Genomic DNA, 15,040 nt, shown 5'->3' with positions numbered 1-15,040 from the left:
ATATATAAGTAATTCCTTCTCATGGCTCCTGTTTGGGACTAAACTTTACAATTTTGCAGCATTCAGTTTATATATTTTTTTGGTATTATTCCATTTGTATTGATGCAGTCATTTTATCTATACATACACATGTTTACACATATATATATATACATATACACAAACATATTTCTATATGTGTTGGTATATGTATATATCCTATCTTCCTTTCATATGTATGCACTACTCTTGATGTTTCCATTTATATCCATGCAAATTTATAAGTTGAAAGATACTAGTCCCATTCAAAACACCATTAGTTGATTTAACAAAAGGCATGGAAGAATAGAATCATTATCTCAATCATAAGTGTGCCAGTATACCCTGCCCACATTGATCCCAACCATTATCAACATAAACATAATCAAACCTACAAGCATTAGGCTCTTATAATAAAACATTTGCAACTCATACTCAATTTGTTAATTAACGAACTTTTGTTCAGCAGCTACTATTCACTAGAATATACACCAGATGCTTGGGTTATAAGATTAAAAATGTGACAGTGTTTTGCTCTCAAAAGAATTTACATGCATTTGTTGTGGTTCAGTCATTTTTCAGTTCTCCAATTTTTGTGAATCCATTTGGGGTTTTCTTGGCAGAGGTATTGAAGTGGTTTACCATTTCCTTCTTTAGCTCATTTTTACAGATAAGGAAACTGAGGCCAACAAGGTTAACTGACTTGCTGAGAGTCACACAGAGCTAGTAAGTGTCTGAAACCAGATTTGAGTTCAGGAAGATGAGTCTTCCTGATTCCAAGCTGGACACTATCTATCATGTCACCTGTCTTCTTACGTGCAATTGGGAGTTATTCAAAGTTTACAATATAACAGTCCTCAGAAGTAGACAGTAATGCTATTCATTATACAGATGGAGAAAGTGTGTATCCAAGACAGCAAACATTATCAAGCTAACTTCACTTACTACAATTTTGTTACAAAATGTCAGCTTGGTCCTTGCAGCTGTTCTATTCTATTCTTCTGTCGTCCCACTTCTCATTGCCTCCAACAGCAATTTATCTCAATTCTTTTTCTTCTCTTCTACAACTTTAACCTCATCCTTACTTTCAGCAGAAGACCTAGCTTCCTTCTTCATTATGATGATTGTGGTTATCTGATGATAGCTTCCTCAACTCTTTCCTACTTTCTCTATTCCTCAGAATTTCTAAACGTCATCATAAAATTTTTCTTCCCCCATTTCTGGTTGCAGAGGGAGAGACTTTCTAGTTCTTCACTACAGTTAATCTTTCTCCTTGAGCTCTTGTTGCCATTCCCCCAATATTATTCAGGACTTAGTTCTACACCATCTTGTTTTATGTATCTTTGATCAGTCTCTCATTGTCTTTCCCCCTTTTATCTATGAACATGTACAGAGATAAAAATCTCCCATTCCTTTTTTAAAGGACCAAAATAGCCTTCTTTTGAAACTTATATCCACCACTATTCCATCTGTGTCCCTTGTCACATCTACACATCTTGAAAAAGCTATTTGAACCTGATGGCTTCATTTCCTCATATCACTCTAACCTAAGCCTCTTGCCATCTGGCATCTGCTCCCAACATTCTACTGAGATCATACTCTCAAAGTTCACTAATAACCATGTTGAAAAAATCCATTGGACTCTTCTCTCATTTCCCTTGATTTGCCACAGTTTTTGACACTCTTTACAATTCTACACTCTTGAATACTCAAACTCTTTTAGTTCTTTTTCCTGTTTTAACTACTTGTTGGTCTTGTTGACTGAATTCTCATTGTTTCTCTATTTTCAGTTTGCTCTTCTCTTTCTGTGCTCTTTCTCTTGGAAATTTTATTCATCACTGTGGCTTCAATTAATCATCTCTATACAGATGACTTCCAAATCTTTATATCCAGTCCAGACCTCTCTTCTGAATGCCAGAATTATATCTTCAACTGCCTTAAAGGCATCTCTACTTGCATGTATGAATGACGTGTTAAATTAGCCTGTCCAAAATACATGCTAATAATTTCTTTTACTCTGAGCTTATTTCTCCTAACTTCATTATTTCTGTCTGTGACACCACAATTTACTCTACTTTTCATATTTATAACATTGTGGTTATTCTTGACTTTCCCTTTACATCTTTCATATCCAATCAATAGCCATGTCCTCCCCTTTCTAACATTTCCTCCCTTCTTGCTTTGCCTCTGCTCTCTCTTCTTATCTTGTCTCCTCCCATCTCCTTTTCTCTTCTCTCTTTTTTTCCTCTAAGGTATCTTCCAACTATAAATCTTTGATCCTTTGATCCACTTTTACAAACCATATGATCCTGAGCAAGTCACTTTGCTGCACTGTACCTCAATTTCTCCTTCTGTAAAATGAGAATAAAAATACCTATACTATTTTTCTCAATGAATTTTTATGAGATTCACAGTTGTTTATGTAGGTAATCTTCAAAATTTCAGATTTTATATAAATGTAAGTTATGATTATCTAATTAAAGTATATCATACCCATTGCCCTTCATACTACACTACAATCAAATTAGCCTGCTTCCACCTCTCAGATACACTACTATCTCCCATGTCCATACCTTTTCTCAATCTGTTTTATATGTCTGGAATGCTACATTTTCCCCTTTAGCCTGTCGAATGTCTGTCCACCTATTCTTCAAAGTCCATCTCAAATGCTTGACCCTTCCCCATTCTTCTTAATTCATAAATTCAACTTCTTTTCCAATGAGCCTACTATATAATATTTTGTATTATAATTATCTATTTATATCTTAATTTGTTTTGTGCAAACTCATGACTCAGTGATTCGGTCTTATTTGAACTTTATAGTTAATCCTAATGCCTAGAAAATGCTGTACTATTTCAGAGGTACACATTTGAATACTCACCATTTGCAAATGTAGTGGAACTCTGTATGATTAAGATCACTGAAGATGGGGGAAGGGAGGACAATTTTTGCAGCAACCAGATAATAATAGCTAAGATTTATACAGTGCTTACCACTTACCATGTTCCAAGCACTTTGCTAAGTGCTTTGCAAATATTCTCATTTCCTCTTCACAACAACTTTATGAAGTGAGCTTATTATTGCTGCTATTACCCTCATTTTATAAATAATGACTTGCACAGGGTCACACAGCTAGTGTTTGAGGCTGAATTTGAACTCAAGTTTTCCTGACTGCAGGTCAGTAAAGTCAGTACTTTGTCCACTGTGCCACCTAACTGCCCCAAGAATTCCTAATTGGGATCATTATAAAATTTAGAGATGAAAGGAACTTCAGAAATTCTCTATTCTAACTATCTTGAATACCAAGAAGGAAAGGAAAATGAACACAATGAATGATATAGTAAAGGTACAAAAAGATCTAATAAGATGAAATTATATCAATTGGTCAACATTTATTAAGTACTTAGTATATACCAGGAACAAAATGCAGGGTGTGTGTGTGTGTGTGTGTGTGTGTGTGTGTGTGTGTGTGTGTGTATGTGTGTACATACACACATACACACACACACATATATATATGTAAAGCAATCTCTGCCCTCAAGGAACTTAGATTCTAAAAGTAGAGACATTTAAAAAACTGTGTGCATATGTGACATTCAGTGTAAAAGCAACTTTAGAGGTCTTGGCTTGGGGGAAGGAACCCAGAAAGATCTCCCTCAAGAAGTAGTCCTTGATCTTATTTTTAAAGTCATCCTGTAATGAATCAGTATATATTCATTAGTTATTATTGTTGTTGGGTACTGTGCTAAGTTCAGGGGTCACAAAGAAAGGCAAAAATCCAGTTCCTGGTGTCAAGAAGCTCACAATCTAATAGAGAAGACAACATACAAACAAGATATAGCTGGGATAAATTGGAGACAATCAATACAGGGAAGACACTAATATTAAGGGAGATTAGGAAAGATTTTTTCCATAAGGTAGAATTTTGGTTGAGACTTGAAAGAAGTCAGGAAAGGCAGAAGGTGAGATGACAAGGGAGAGAGTTCCAGACTTGATGGACACTCACAGAATATGTCCTAAATTAGAAGATGGATTATTTTATGGCAAGAGAAAGCAAGATCAGTGTCATTGGAATAGAAGAACAGATGGAAATCAGTAAGATAAGAGAATGGCTGGTTAGGAAAGGTTTTAAAAAGTCAGAGAGTTTTATATTTATTCTTGGGGATAATGCTAGATTAATGCTTTAGATAGATTACCTTGATCATTGAGTAATTGAAGTAGAAAATTGTGGAAGGAAAACTTGTATCATACTGTAATGAATCCTAATGTAATGCTTCAGACATGAGGAGAGAAAATATGAAAGAAAGAAGAAAGAAAATAAGAAAATATGAAAGAAATATGAAATATGCTAAGGTAGAATGGGCAGTCAAAGATTCTAGGAAGTATAGGTGAAGAGGAACATAGCTATTCTAGGTATGGGAGACAACAATTGAAAATCATGGAAATAGATGAAGCTTCTAGTGTGAGGAATAAACGTAAAGACCTATTCTTAGGCTTCAAGAATCAATTTCACCATTACAAGATGAAGGAGGGGAGGGATGGCAAGAGAGCAGTTGTTTAGAAAACAATTTGGTGGTTCTGGAGGACTACACCTAATAACTAATGTTATCTTAGGCTACCTTAAGAAAAGCTTAGCTCCCAGGAACTGGGAATTGATAGCTCTTTCATATTTTGCCCCTGTCATCTGGAGTATTATATTCAGTTCTGGGTAACACAGTTTGGGAATGATATTGATAAGTGTGAAGTATGAAGTGAATGTAAAGTGAGTGTGAAGAGGGGAAAAGGAGCCTTCAATTCATTTCTCATAAAGATCAAATTGAGTGTATTTAACTTGGCGAAGAGAAGATTCAGGGGGAGTATATGTTAAAGTATTTGAAAGGCTGTTATACAAAGGAAAGTTCAATTTGTTCTGTTTAGCCCCAGAAAGCAGAACCAGGGAACAATGTGGAAATTGCAAAAGAAACTAATTTTGCGTAGATGTCAAGAAAAATGTCCAAAATACAATGGCTGCCTTGAAATGGAGGCATAGAATGGGTCCTGTGAGTTTCCCAGAATCATTCACCTAGTAAACATTTGAAATGGGCTTTGAAACCAGGTCTTCTTTACTCCATAATTACTCTATATCCAATTCTTCAGCCAGTGTGACATTTAGTTTCCTCTAGGTTTGAATCAAAGGCTCCCAAGTGCTCTTTGAACTTGTAGATTCTGAATTTCAGTAGTTTTACAGAATAATGAAATGTTGATAGTCAAGGTAATAGAAAGTAAACAGAGTTGAGAAGAACTCATTATTTCACTCACTATACCATAGCTAGTGATGCATTGCATATAATACAGGCCACCTTCCTCTTAAAACCTTCCCATATCTTCTCACAAAGAACAATTGCATCTGATCTGATAGTTTCACAATGAATGGTCCTTTGCATATATTTTGCTCTCATCTTAGAACTTGCACCAAAGTCTTCCTTCAATGCTTCAACATGTAAGGTGATCGCAAACACATGCTTTCACAAATTCTGCAGAGTTGACCAGGTTTCAAGTACAAACCCCAGGACTTTTGATTGTTTGAAGGCTAACCTAATTAAATGCTGAAAAAAGCCTCTTCAACAGAATACCTCCTAGGAGATAATTTTATTTTATTTTGGGACTACAGCAACTCATGAAGACTAGAGTTATTGTAATCTCTCAATAAGGACATAAACACATCTATGAAACAGGAATTTTTTTTAATATAGAGAAATTAGTAATACAGATATAGAGATATCTTATTTAGGTTCCTTGAGGATAGGGGGTGTCTTTTATCATTGTATATATTACATCCGAACTTCCCGTTGCACACGCGAGGTATTTGTTGTTATTTGGCCTTTATTCTTTAAGAGGATCAATGACATCAGAAAGGTGATATCTTGCAAGTAACTTGGATTTAAGGGAGACTTGGCTATGCAAAGTCACTACTCTCACTCTCTTCCAGAGCTATCTGAGTCCAGTGATAAATATAGATTAGGATTCTGGAGATGGCCCTAGATGCAGTGGGAGATTTTGGCCTTTTTAAGCTAATGTCTTTTCTAAGTCTCAGTTTGTCTGAGGCAATGCTGATTAAGCGATTCAGTGATTAAGCCAGGTAAGATTGAAGCAAAAAAATGGTTTCTTTTAACCACTCAAAAAAAAAAAATCAATCTGGGAGAAGATCTTCAGGATTTCCGGACAGAATAGAAACAATTGCTATTTACACTCACTTTGAGCCATCCAAACTCAAACAATGACCAACTGAGGGGTGGACTAAGAATTATTATTGTTTGATCAAAGACAGCCAGAGTAATTTGGGTTTAAAGCATATCAAGTAGCTCCATTTGAATTCCAGTGGGCCTTACCAAAACCTGAATTTCCAGAGCTTAATTTCAAGAAATCTACTTTCCTTTGGACTGTAGATATTTAATAAATATTGAATGAATAAGTGAATTAAAAGGAAGTCTCACTTATAAAGGTCTGGATTCCAAAATAGTCATATAATTATGTTCCTGTTAGAGTTTAGCATTCATTTGTGCAAGGAACTGAGTCAAATCCCTACATGATGTTGATGTAGGTGGGCCTATGAAAAGGCAAACTCTCTAACAGATATCTGATCACAGGGAGATAATAGACTGGAAGGTCTCCAATCAACTTGTCAAATTAGTAATGTCATCGTTGTGTGGTAGAAAAAAAAGTAAGCTGTGAGTCAGACTTGGGGGGGGGTAAGGGTGGAAACTAATATCTGACTTTCTTTCACATAGTCAGAAAAGTTAGAGGCCGGAATGAAGGCTCAGGAGTAGGGCTGGCCATGAGACTGACAAATACAGGCTAGTTGTAATTGTGAGGGCTGGTCCCATATAATTTAGTCTAATCTCTTATTTGCTCTCCAAAAAGTTCTTACCATGGTTCATTGAATGTTAAATTTCTAACTAAGAGAGATCTTTGAACAGGTTTTTTTGTTGTAGATCCCTTCAGCAATCTACTAAATCCTATGGGTCCCTTCTCAGAAGATTGTTTTTAAAGGTATTATATAAAATATATAAGACTAAAAAGCCCAACCAGTTAAATAGAAATAAAATTATCAAAATATATTTTTAAAATTCCAAACTCACAAACCTCAGAGTAAGAGGTTCTCTAAGGTTGTCTAATCTAACTCTTCTGATGTACATGTGGAAATTCTTCATCCCTCAAAACTGCCATTTCCCCCCAAATATCTGCAAGCTTGAATACCCCAAGCAATTGAACATAGAAATATAGATAGGGTAACATAGGCAGTAAGCAATAAGGCTAGGGATTTGAATTAAATTGCAATTTTGGAGTCCAGACCTTATAGGTGAGATTTGCTTATGATATATTCTGATTTCAAATCCAACTTTATTTCAACAATATGAAGACAGTGGAATTTAAATCCAAGTCCTCTGATCCAGTATTTTTTCCCAGTGGGCACAGGATAATATGTAGCTTTGATAATTAAATCAAGATCAGTCTCAGATATGGATTTACGTTATACACTAATTTAAGGATATCTATCTATATATCTATGTCTATCTATCTATTTGTCTATCTTATCTACGGTAATATAAAGGGTCTTTTACTCCCAAGCTTGTCCGAGAAATTCTGAAATTCTCCATTTCTCTTTATTATTTCAATTAAAATTCTACCTATAAAATTCTTTTAGGTTGACAGATTTCAGAAGAGTTTTTAAAAGGTCTATGTGTAAGTTGGGGGGAGGTAGGGAGCTAACTAACAGTCATTCACAATTCAATATGGTTAAATTAAATCTGATTGCTTTTCTTCAAACTCCTAAGTGAAATGCTCTGAGGGTATATAATTAAGAGTTCTGAGGCAAGGTAGAGATAGGTAGGATAGAAAAGAAGGCATTTAAAAATATTTTTAAATATGGGGCATTGCCAGATGTGGACAGGGCTAGATCAGATGTGAAAATAGGGGTTTTAGGTTGCCAGAGTATATCCTATAGGCACTGGTTACTTTTAGGATGGGAGAGAATATGGGAAAGGCAGTATTAAGTGCCAGAATATGGTGAAGAAGAGTCTTGGGCTAAGATTTTTCTAGATCTCTCTGCGTCTGTCTGTCTGCCTGTCCTTTAGGTACCTTCTCTAATGCTTCATTCTTGTTTTTCCCACAGCCCCTGATGCTCCTTACACTCACTGGAAGCAGACAGTTTTCTACCTAGAAGATTATCTTACTGTCAGGAGGGGCGAGGAGATCTACGGGACCATTTCCATGAAACCAAATGCAAAAAATGTGGTGAGTACAGGGCTGGAAACTTATAAGAGAGGCTCTCTGGCCTGGAGATTGAGGAAAAGGAGGACTTAAAAGAGCTCCTTCAGGAGGACTTCAAAAAAGATTCTCAGCTAGTCTTCATTGCAAAGAAAAAATAACTAGTAGGAACTTTTAAGTACCTTGAGCACAATAAAAAGAGAGATGGAGGGAATCCATAAGAAGTTCTCTTTGAATAGCCTAGTGGAAGTAAGGGAATGAACTTGGACCATTTACCCTTGAGAATAAGGGCCTTTTTTCAGAGACTGTTCTGGTCCACTCCTTTTATCTCCCTCTCTATATCTGATGTCTAGAAAAAAAGCTTTATTGTTTAGTCATGTCCCACTCTTCAATATCCCATTCACAGATATTGGAGTAGTTTGCCATTTACTTCTCAAAATCATTTTACAGATGAGGAAACTGAGGCAAACAGGATTGAGTGACTTGTCCAAAGTCACAAGTTAATTTGAGACCAAATTTGAATTTAGAGCCCAGGACTCTATCTGCTGTTCCACTTAGCTGCCCAATTGAAAAGAGCTTTGTCATTTAATCATGCACCACTTTAAGAAACACAAGAGCTTATGGTTTGCAGAGTACTGTGTTAAAACTACATAAGGAAAAAAAAAAGGTTTAAACAAGACCTCTTCAATATTTGGGCCTTAGGGAGTTTAGAGCCTGATATGGAAATCAGATATTATCACACATAACTGTGGTATATGAATTCTATGGTAAGTGAGAGGCATGAGATAAAATGCAACATTAACTCCACGAGAGAAGGTGCCTATTTTCTGAAAGGATCAGGGAAGATTTCATAGGGGAGGTGGCACTTAAGTCAGACTTTTAAAAATTGGGTAAGAATCCATCAGGGAAAGATGAAAGAAAGCATTTCTGGTAGTCAGTCAATAAATATTTATTAGGCACACATTATGTTATAGGCCCTGTGCTGAGATATAAAGAAGGGCCAAAGATGGTAATTGCTCTCAAGCCTAACATGATAAAGAACAAATTAGAAATATTCAATAGAGGGAAGGTATTCATGTTAAGGAAGATCAGGAAAGACTTCTTATTTAAAAAAAAAAGTGAGATTTTAGCAAAGAATGGAAGTAAGGTAAGAGGTAGAAGTGAAGAGAGAGAATATCACAGGTCTGGGGAACAGTCAGAGGAAATGCTTGGAGTCTGAAGAGGAAATGTCTTATGGGAGGAACAACATAGAGCTGAAGCGGGGGTGGGTCACAGAAAACATGGGAATAAGAAAGCTGTAGGAAGGTGGAAAGGTAGTTGGGGAGGGGGTAATTTATAAAGTCTTTGAATGTCAAACAAAGAATTTTTTATTTTATCTTGGAGGAGTTAGGAACCATTGGGGTTTATCAAAGGTGTGTGTGTGTATGTGTGTGTGTGTGTGTGTGTGTGTATGAGAGAAGAGAGAGAGAGAGAGAGAGAGAGAGAGAGAGAGAGAGAGAGAGAGAGAGAGAGAGAGAGAGAGAGAGAGAGAGAGGGAGAGAGAGAGAGAGAGAGATGGTCAGACCTGTGCTTTAGGAAGATAATTTTGAGACATGAGGGGAGGATGATGTGAAGTGGGGAGGTAGCTAAGTAAGGGAAACTAACCATCAGACCACTGCCATAATAGTCCAGATATAAGGTGATATGAGCCTGCATGAAGTGGGTCATAGTTTAGAGAGAAGGGATTGTATTTAAAAGATGTTGTAAAAATGAAATTGAAGCTGAGAAATGAAAACTGGAGAGATAGAATTTCTGGGTAATTTATAATCAATTAATTAGCCATAACTGATAATAAATTGATGATTAGGTATCTTAGCAATCAAAAACACCTAATGGAGATACCGAATGTTTTAATATACTTTGAGAAAAAGGGGTGCCTTCTATAGAGATAAAAAGTCAACCCAGATTGGTGAACAATTAATGAGGAATAAACTTTTAAATGAGGAGGTGGGTTGAAAGCCTTCAGTTCCTCCTGCTGAGAGCATGGCTTAATCATCAGACTCAGCTGCCTCTAGCAATCTGGACAAAGCAGTCTATCTTTACCTGGAGCACTTTGTGTGGTTTTCTCCTTCATAAGTTGAGTTACCCTAACCTCCAAATGATGTGTACAAGGACATGAGCTAAATGCTTTAGGGCTGGAATTCACCTAAATTAGATTGTATTTGCACTTTACACAAGCTCTTCTACTTATGTGGGATCCTGCTCAAGACTGGAGGAGCATGTTTTGGAAGGATTTGGACAGTTTCATCTATCAGCAATATCCTTTTTTATTATAGCTTTTTATTTACAAGATATATGCATGGGTAATTTTACAACACTGACATTTGCCAAGCCTTTTGTTCCAATTTTTCCCCTCCTTCCCCCTCCCCCCCTCCCCCAGATGGCAGGTTGACCAATACATGTTACATATGTTAAAGTATAAATTAAATACAATATATGTATACATGTCCAAACAGTTATTTTGCTGTACAAAAAGAATCAGACTTTGAAATAGTGTACAATTAGCCTGTGAAGGAGATAAAAAATGCAGGCGGACAAAAATAGGGGTACTTGGAATTCTATGTAGTGGTTCATAGTCATCTCCCAGAGTTCTTTCGTATCAGCAATATCCTTCAGAGACTGAACGACTTAGAGGGACTGATCTCTGAATAAGGAAATAGAGAGATGTTTTAATCATAATATAAAAATTGATTATAAATGGAATAGAAAAAAAATAATTTCTCTCAAAGTTAAATTCAACAGGACTTGGCAACAGATTGGATAAGAAGGGATGAGATGCAGTGAGATGTTTGGGAATGTACAAAGGGTGGTGATCCTGGGTGACTGAGAGGATTATAGTTCCCTCAATAATATTAGGAAACTTGGAAGAGAGGAGATGGTTTGGGGGAAGAAAATGAGTTCAATTCTGAACATGTTGAGTTTAGGATGTCTACAAAACATCCAGTTCAAGATGTCCAATGGGATGCTAAAGATATGAGGCTAGAGGTGAGAAGAGAGGGTAGAGCTGGATAGATAGATTTCAAAATTAACAGCATAGAGTTAAATCACTGAATTCATGGGAATTAATGAGATCACAAGCATAAAAAGAACCCAGAAGAGAGGGTTAGAGGTAAGACGGCAGGGTTTGGGAATCAGGATTAGTCCAATATGGTCAGAGTGTAAAGTCTACAGAAAGAGGTTGTATCAGATAAGACTTGAAAAGTGGGTTGGGACTAAATTTCAGAGGCCTTTGAACCCTTTTGAAAAAGGGGTTTGAACTTTACTCAGCAGACAATAGGGACCCACTGACCCACTGCAGAAAACAGCTCATGGTCTTATAATACTTTCTGTCTACAAAGCATTTTCACATATGTGATCTTTATGTTCCACACATAAGATCTTCCAAACAACCTCGTGACATGAGTAGAGAAGTCTTAGTCCCTTCATTTCACAGATGAGGAAATGGACACTCAAGGGAATTTAGAGTCTTGTTTAAGGTCAGAAAACAGAGAGTTTCTGATCTACATCATGGCCTATCTCCTTTGGAGCCACATCAAGTGCTTTTTTTGCACTAGCCCATACTGTTTCCCAACAAAATTTGCATTTCATTGTAGAAGATCTAGTTTAAAGATTTTTGGAATAAGCCTCCTGTAAAACATATGGCTAGGTTATTGGGTATTTGTCATAGTTTGCCTTTCCTAGAAAGCTGTAAGAGTAAGTCAGCTAAATATCTATCTTGTATAGGTGAATTCTACCTGCAGGAAGGGAAAAAGATGAATTAACCTTTCATTTCTTTTTTTGGCAGCGGGATCTTGATTTCACAGTGGACTTGGACTTTAAGGGACAGCTGTGTGAAACATCTGTATCTAATGACTACAAAATGCGTTAGCACACAAAGGAATTTGCAGAAAACAAACAAACAAAAAAAGAAGCACTGTCTCATCTCGATCTGCTGCATTTGCCCACCAAGGAAAACTGTTTGCAGGACTACACACGTGGACCTCAGTGTGTTAACTCGGCCCAGAAGTTTGGTCACCTCAAGAGGTTCCCGGCAGGCCTTGCTCTAAGTTGGAGATTCAGAAGAATTCCCAGCTCAGCTCTGAAAGTCCAACCTAAAGGCCATCTAGGCAAAGAGGCTCTGGTGCTTCAACAAAACCCCCAAGGATGGAAAAGGACACATGCATACCAATTGTATTCTTTAACTGTGAATCTCTGGATCTTCCAAGTTTTGCATGCTGCAGGCAATTAGGGCAGACTGTTTACATTAAAACACAGAGACATAGTGTCTTTGATAGCTTAACCAAGATTATCTGTCTATCCGTGGTGTGTGTGTGTGTGTGTGTGTGTGTGTGTGTGTGTGTGTGTATGTATGTGTGTATGTGTGTGTGCAACATATATATATATATTAATTTATATATCCACATATGCCTGTATATGCATGCATATACAATCAAGTGGGTATACCTAGACATTAATGCAGAGTGGTATGTAAGTATGTATATATGTGCATATATATATACATATATATATGTATTTATGTATATATATCTCACTTGGAGGGGGTTCTGTTGCTTTTGAATAAGGAATTTGTTTTGTGGTTAGTTTCTCCCCTTAAACAGATGTTAAGCAGCCAGTGAAAGTTACTTGTACCAGCACTGGTTTTCCTTCAACTGGACCTGTCTCTTAGTGCCTAGCATAGTTCCAAATGTCTAGAAGGCACTGAATAAAAATGGATGAAAGTGAGATGGATTGAAGTTAAATGCATCCTTTGTTCAAAATGAATTGTCCTTAGGTTTTGGAGAAAGGACCCACCTGAAAAACCTTGAGATTGAAAGAGAATAGAAAATTAAGTGCTTCATCTCCGTTGCTTGTCGTCAATCCTTTGTTCTCAGAGAGAACCAAAATGACATTACTATGATGGGTTCGAGTTACAGTGGGTCTGGCTGTGGCTGATCAGCCCAATTCGAGCTGGGAATGCTTTACCACAGATGAAGCACAAATAGGTGATGGGAGCATTTGGGGTAGCTTCTTTAAATTTGCACATTTCACTCTTCTCTTGAGTTACTTCAATTCTACTTTGCTCCTAAAATGTAATTCTAGAGTTCTTTTTTTAAAATTTTATTATTTTTTTTCTGAGGCAATTGGGGTTAAGTAACTTGCCCAGGGTCATACAGCTAGGAATTGTTAAGTGTCTGAGAACAGAATTGAACTCAGGTCCTCCTGACTTCAGGGCTGGTGCTCTATCCACTGCATCACCTAGCTGTCCCAATTCTAGAGTTCTTCAGAGAGACCTTGAGAGTTCTGTGCCAAGAAACTGTTTCAACTTATTGAAAACAACACCCCCTAAGAAACCCATCCAAGCAAAATATGAGCTTCTAGGGCTGTGTGCACATTCACTCTCTGGAAATTTAAGGAAAATGTTCTGGGGGGTTCAGCTTTGAATCCACACTGGATTTTAATTTCCATAAGAAGTATTTGAGTTGACTTACTCATGAGGGAAGACCTTGAAAGTGGGCCTTGTTTCATATAATTCCACCCCACTAAAACAGGTTTTCCTTCCCTTTCTCACTTCCTAGTTCCTTTCCCATGCTGCCATTATTTTCCTGGAGATATAAGTATCTGCTTTTAAGTGCCAGTTTGCTCATTCATCTGCAAATCTAATATGCAGCAGCCACCAAATAAATGGGGAAAAGGCCAAATGAGTTGGAAGGGATTTGGGGGAAATCATTGAACCCAGTCCTACCATGTGTCATAGAAGGAAACAAGCTCAGAGAAAGGAAATAAATTGCCCAGAAAGAGGCAGAATGGCCATTCAAATCCTTATTTCTGAACTCCAAATTCTAAAATGCTTTCCATTTTCTACAGATCTCCTATGATTGCTCTAGACAAGCTTCCTGTAGTATTTTGGACTCTGACTCAACTGATACGAATATAGAACCAAATCTGGTAACAGAGTAAGCAAAATAGGCAATTTCTTAGGTTATAACATAAGTCTGGAAGTGGAGTAGGGGAATTGAGAGAAGCTTTTTAAAATGTATAAGAACACATATTAATGCTTTCAGGAGAAAGCTGGTTTTTAGTCTTAACATAGACTCAAAAAGCAAAATAACAGTACTTAATAATAAAGAAAATGTGTAATAAAAACAATGCAACCGCTCCCACAAGACTACAAACTTACTGCTCTTCTAAACCCTAAAATATGTGTTTAATCTGAATCTAGAACTTCTAAGTTGTGTGTGATTTTATTTCATTCTCTATGACTATGTCCCCTGTGAGTAGTAAAGGAGTCTGAATAACAATTTCTATAAGATATTTAACCAATATTTCCAAAAGACTGACCATCAGTTACAAAGGGAAAGACCTTGGAGTAAGCTGGCACCTTGGATTCATGGTAGAGGAATATGCATCTGATGGGGATTGGGGAATGGCTCTTAGTAAAATTGTTTCTTCCTCAGGTTCTAACTGTGTTGTCATTGGTGAAGACTTCTGAATACTCCACTCCTTGGCTGGCTCATTATGGAGCACGATGAGTGGACTTAGTAGCCAGTCCTGGCAAGGAGCAGTGCCTTCATTTTACATTGGTATCCTGTCTGATTTTGCCCTTCTGCATTGCACTTCCTATTTCACCAAACCCTATGCCTCTGAGCAGCAGAGAAACATGCTATATTCTCAATATTAACACTCTAAATTGAACACCCGACTTCAGATGTGGTCTGTCCAGGTCTTTGCTGTTGGTCCAGTTGCCACCTCTGTATA

At 37.0% G+C, this 15,040-nt stretch overlaps 1 protein-coding gene across 9 annotated transcripts in view; it reads left to right on the top strand.

Annotated features, from left to right (window-relative positions):
* The window catches only part of PRMT8 (protein arginine methyltransferase 8), a 166,353-nt gene extending 153,769 nt beyond the window's left edge, over positions 1 to 12,584 (top strand). For all 9 annotated transcript variants that reach the window (XM_074269249.1, XM_074269255.1, XM_074269248.1 and 6 more), the window contains 2 exons: positions 8,172 to 8,293; positions 12,090 to 12,584. In XM_074269249.1, coding sequence (XP_074125350.1) covers positions 8,172 to 8,293; positions 12,090 to 12,173 — 206 coding nt within the window. In that variant the 3' untranslated portion in view covers positions 12,174 to 12,584. The remainder of the gene's footprint in view (positions 1 to 8,171; positions 8,294 to 12,089) is intronic.
* Positions 12,585 to 15,040: the final 2,456 nt, after the last annotated feature.

Source organism: Sminthopsis crassicaudata, chromosome 5, assembly GCF_048593235.1.
Source record: "Sminthopsis crassicaudata isolate SCR6 chromosome 5, ASM4859323v1, whole genome shotgun sequence".
Taxonomy (NCBI): domain Eukaryota; kingdom Metazoa; phylum Chordata; class Mammalia; order Dasyuromorphia; family Dasyuridae; genus Sminthopsis; species Sminthopsis crassicaudata.
Note: the sequence above shows the minus strand (reverse complement) of the source record. Positions and strands in the feature narration are given on the sequence as shown.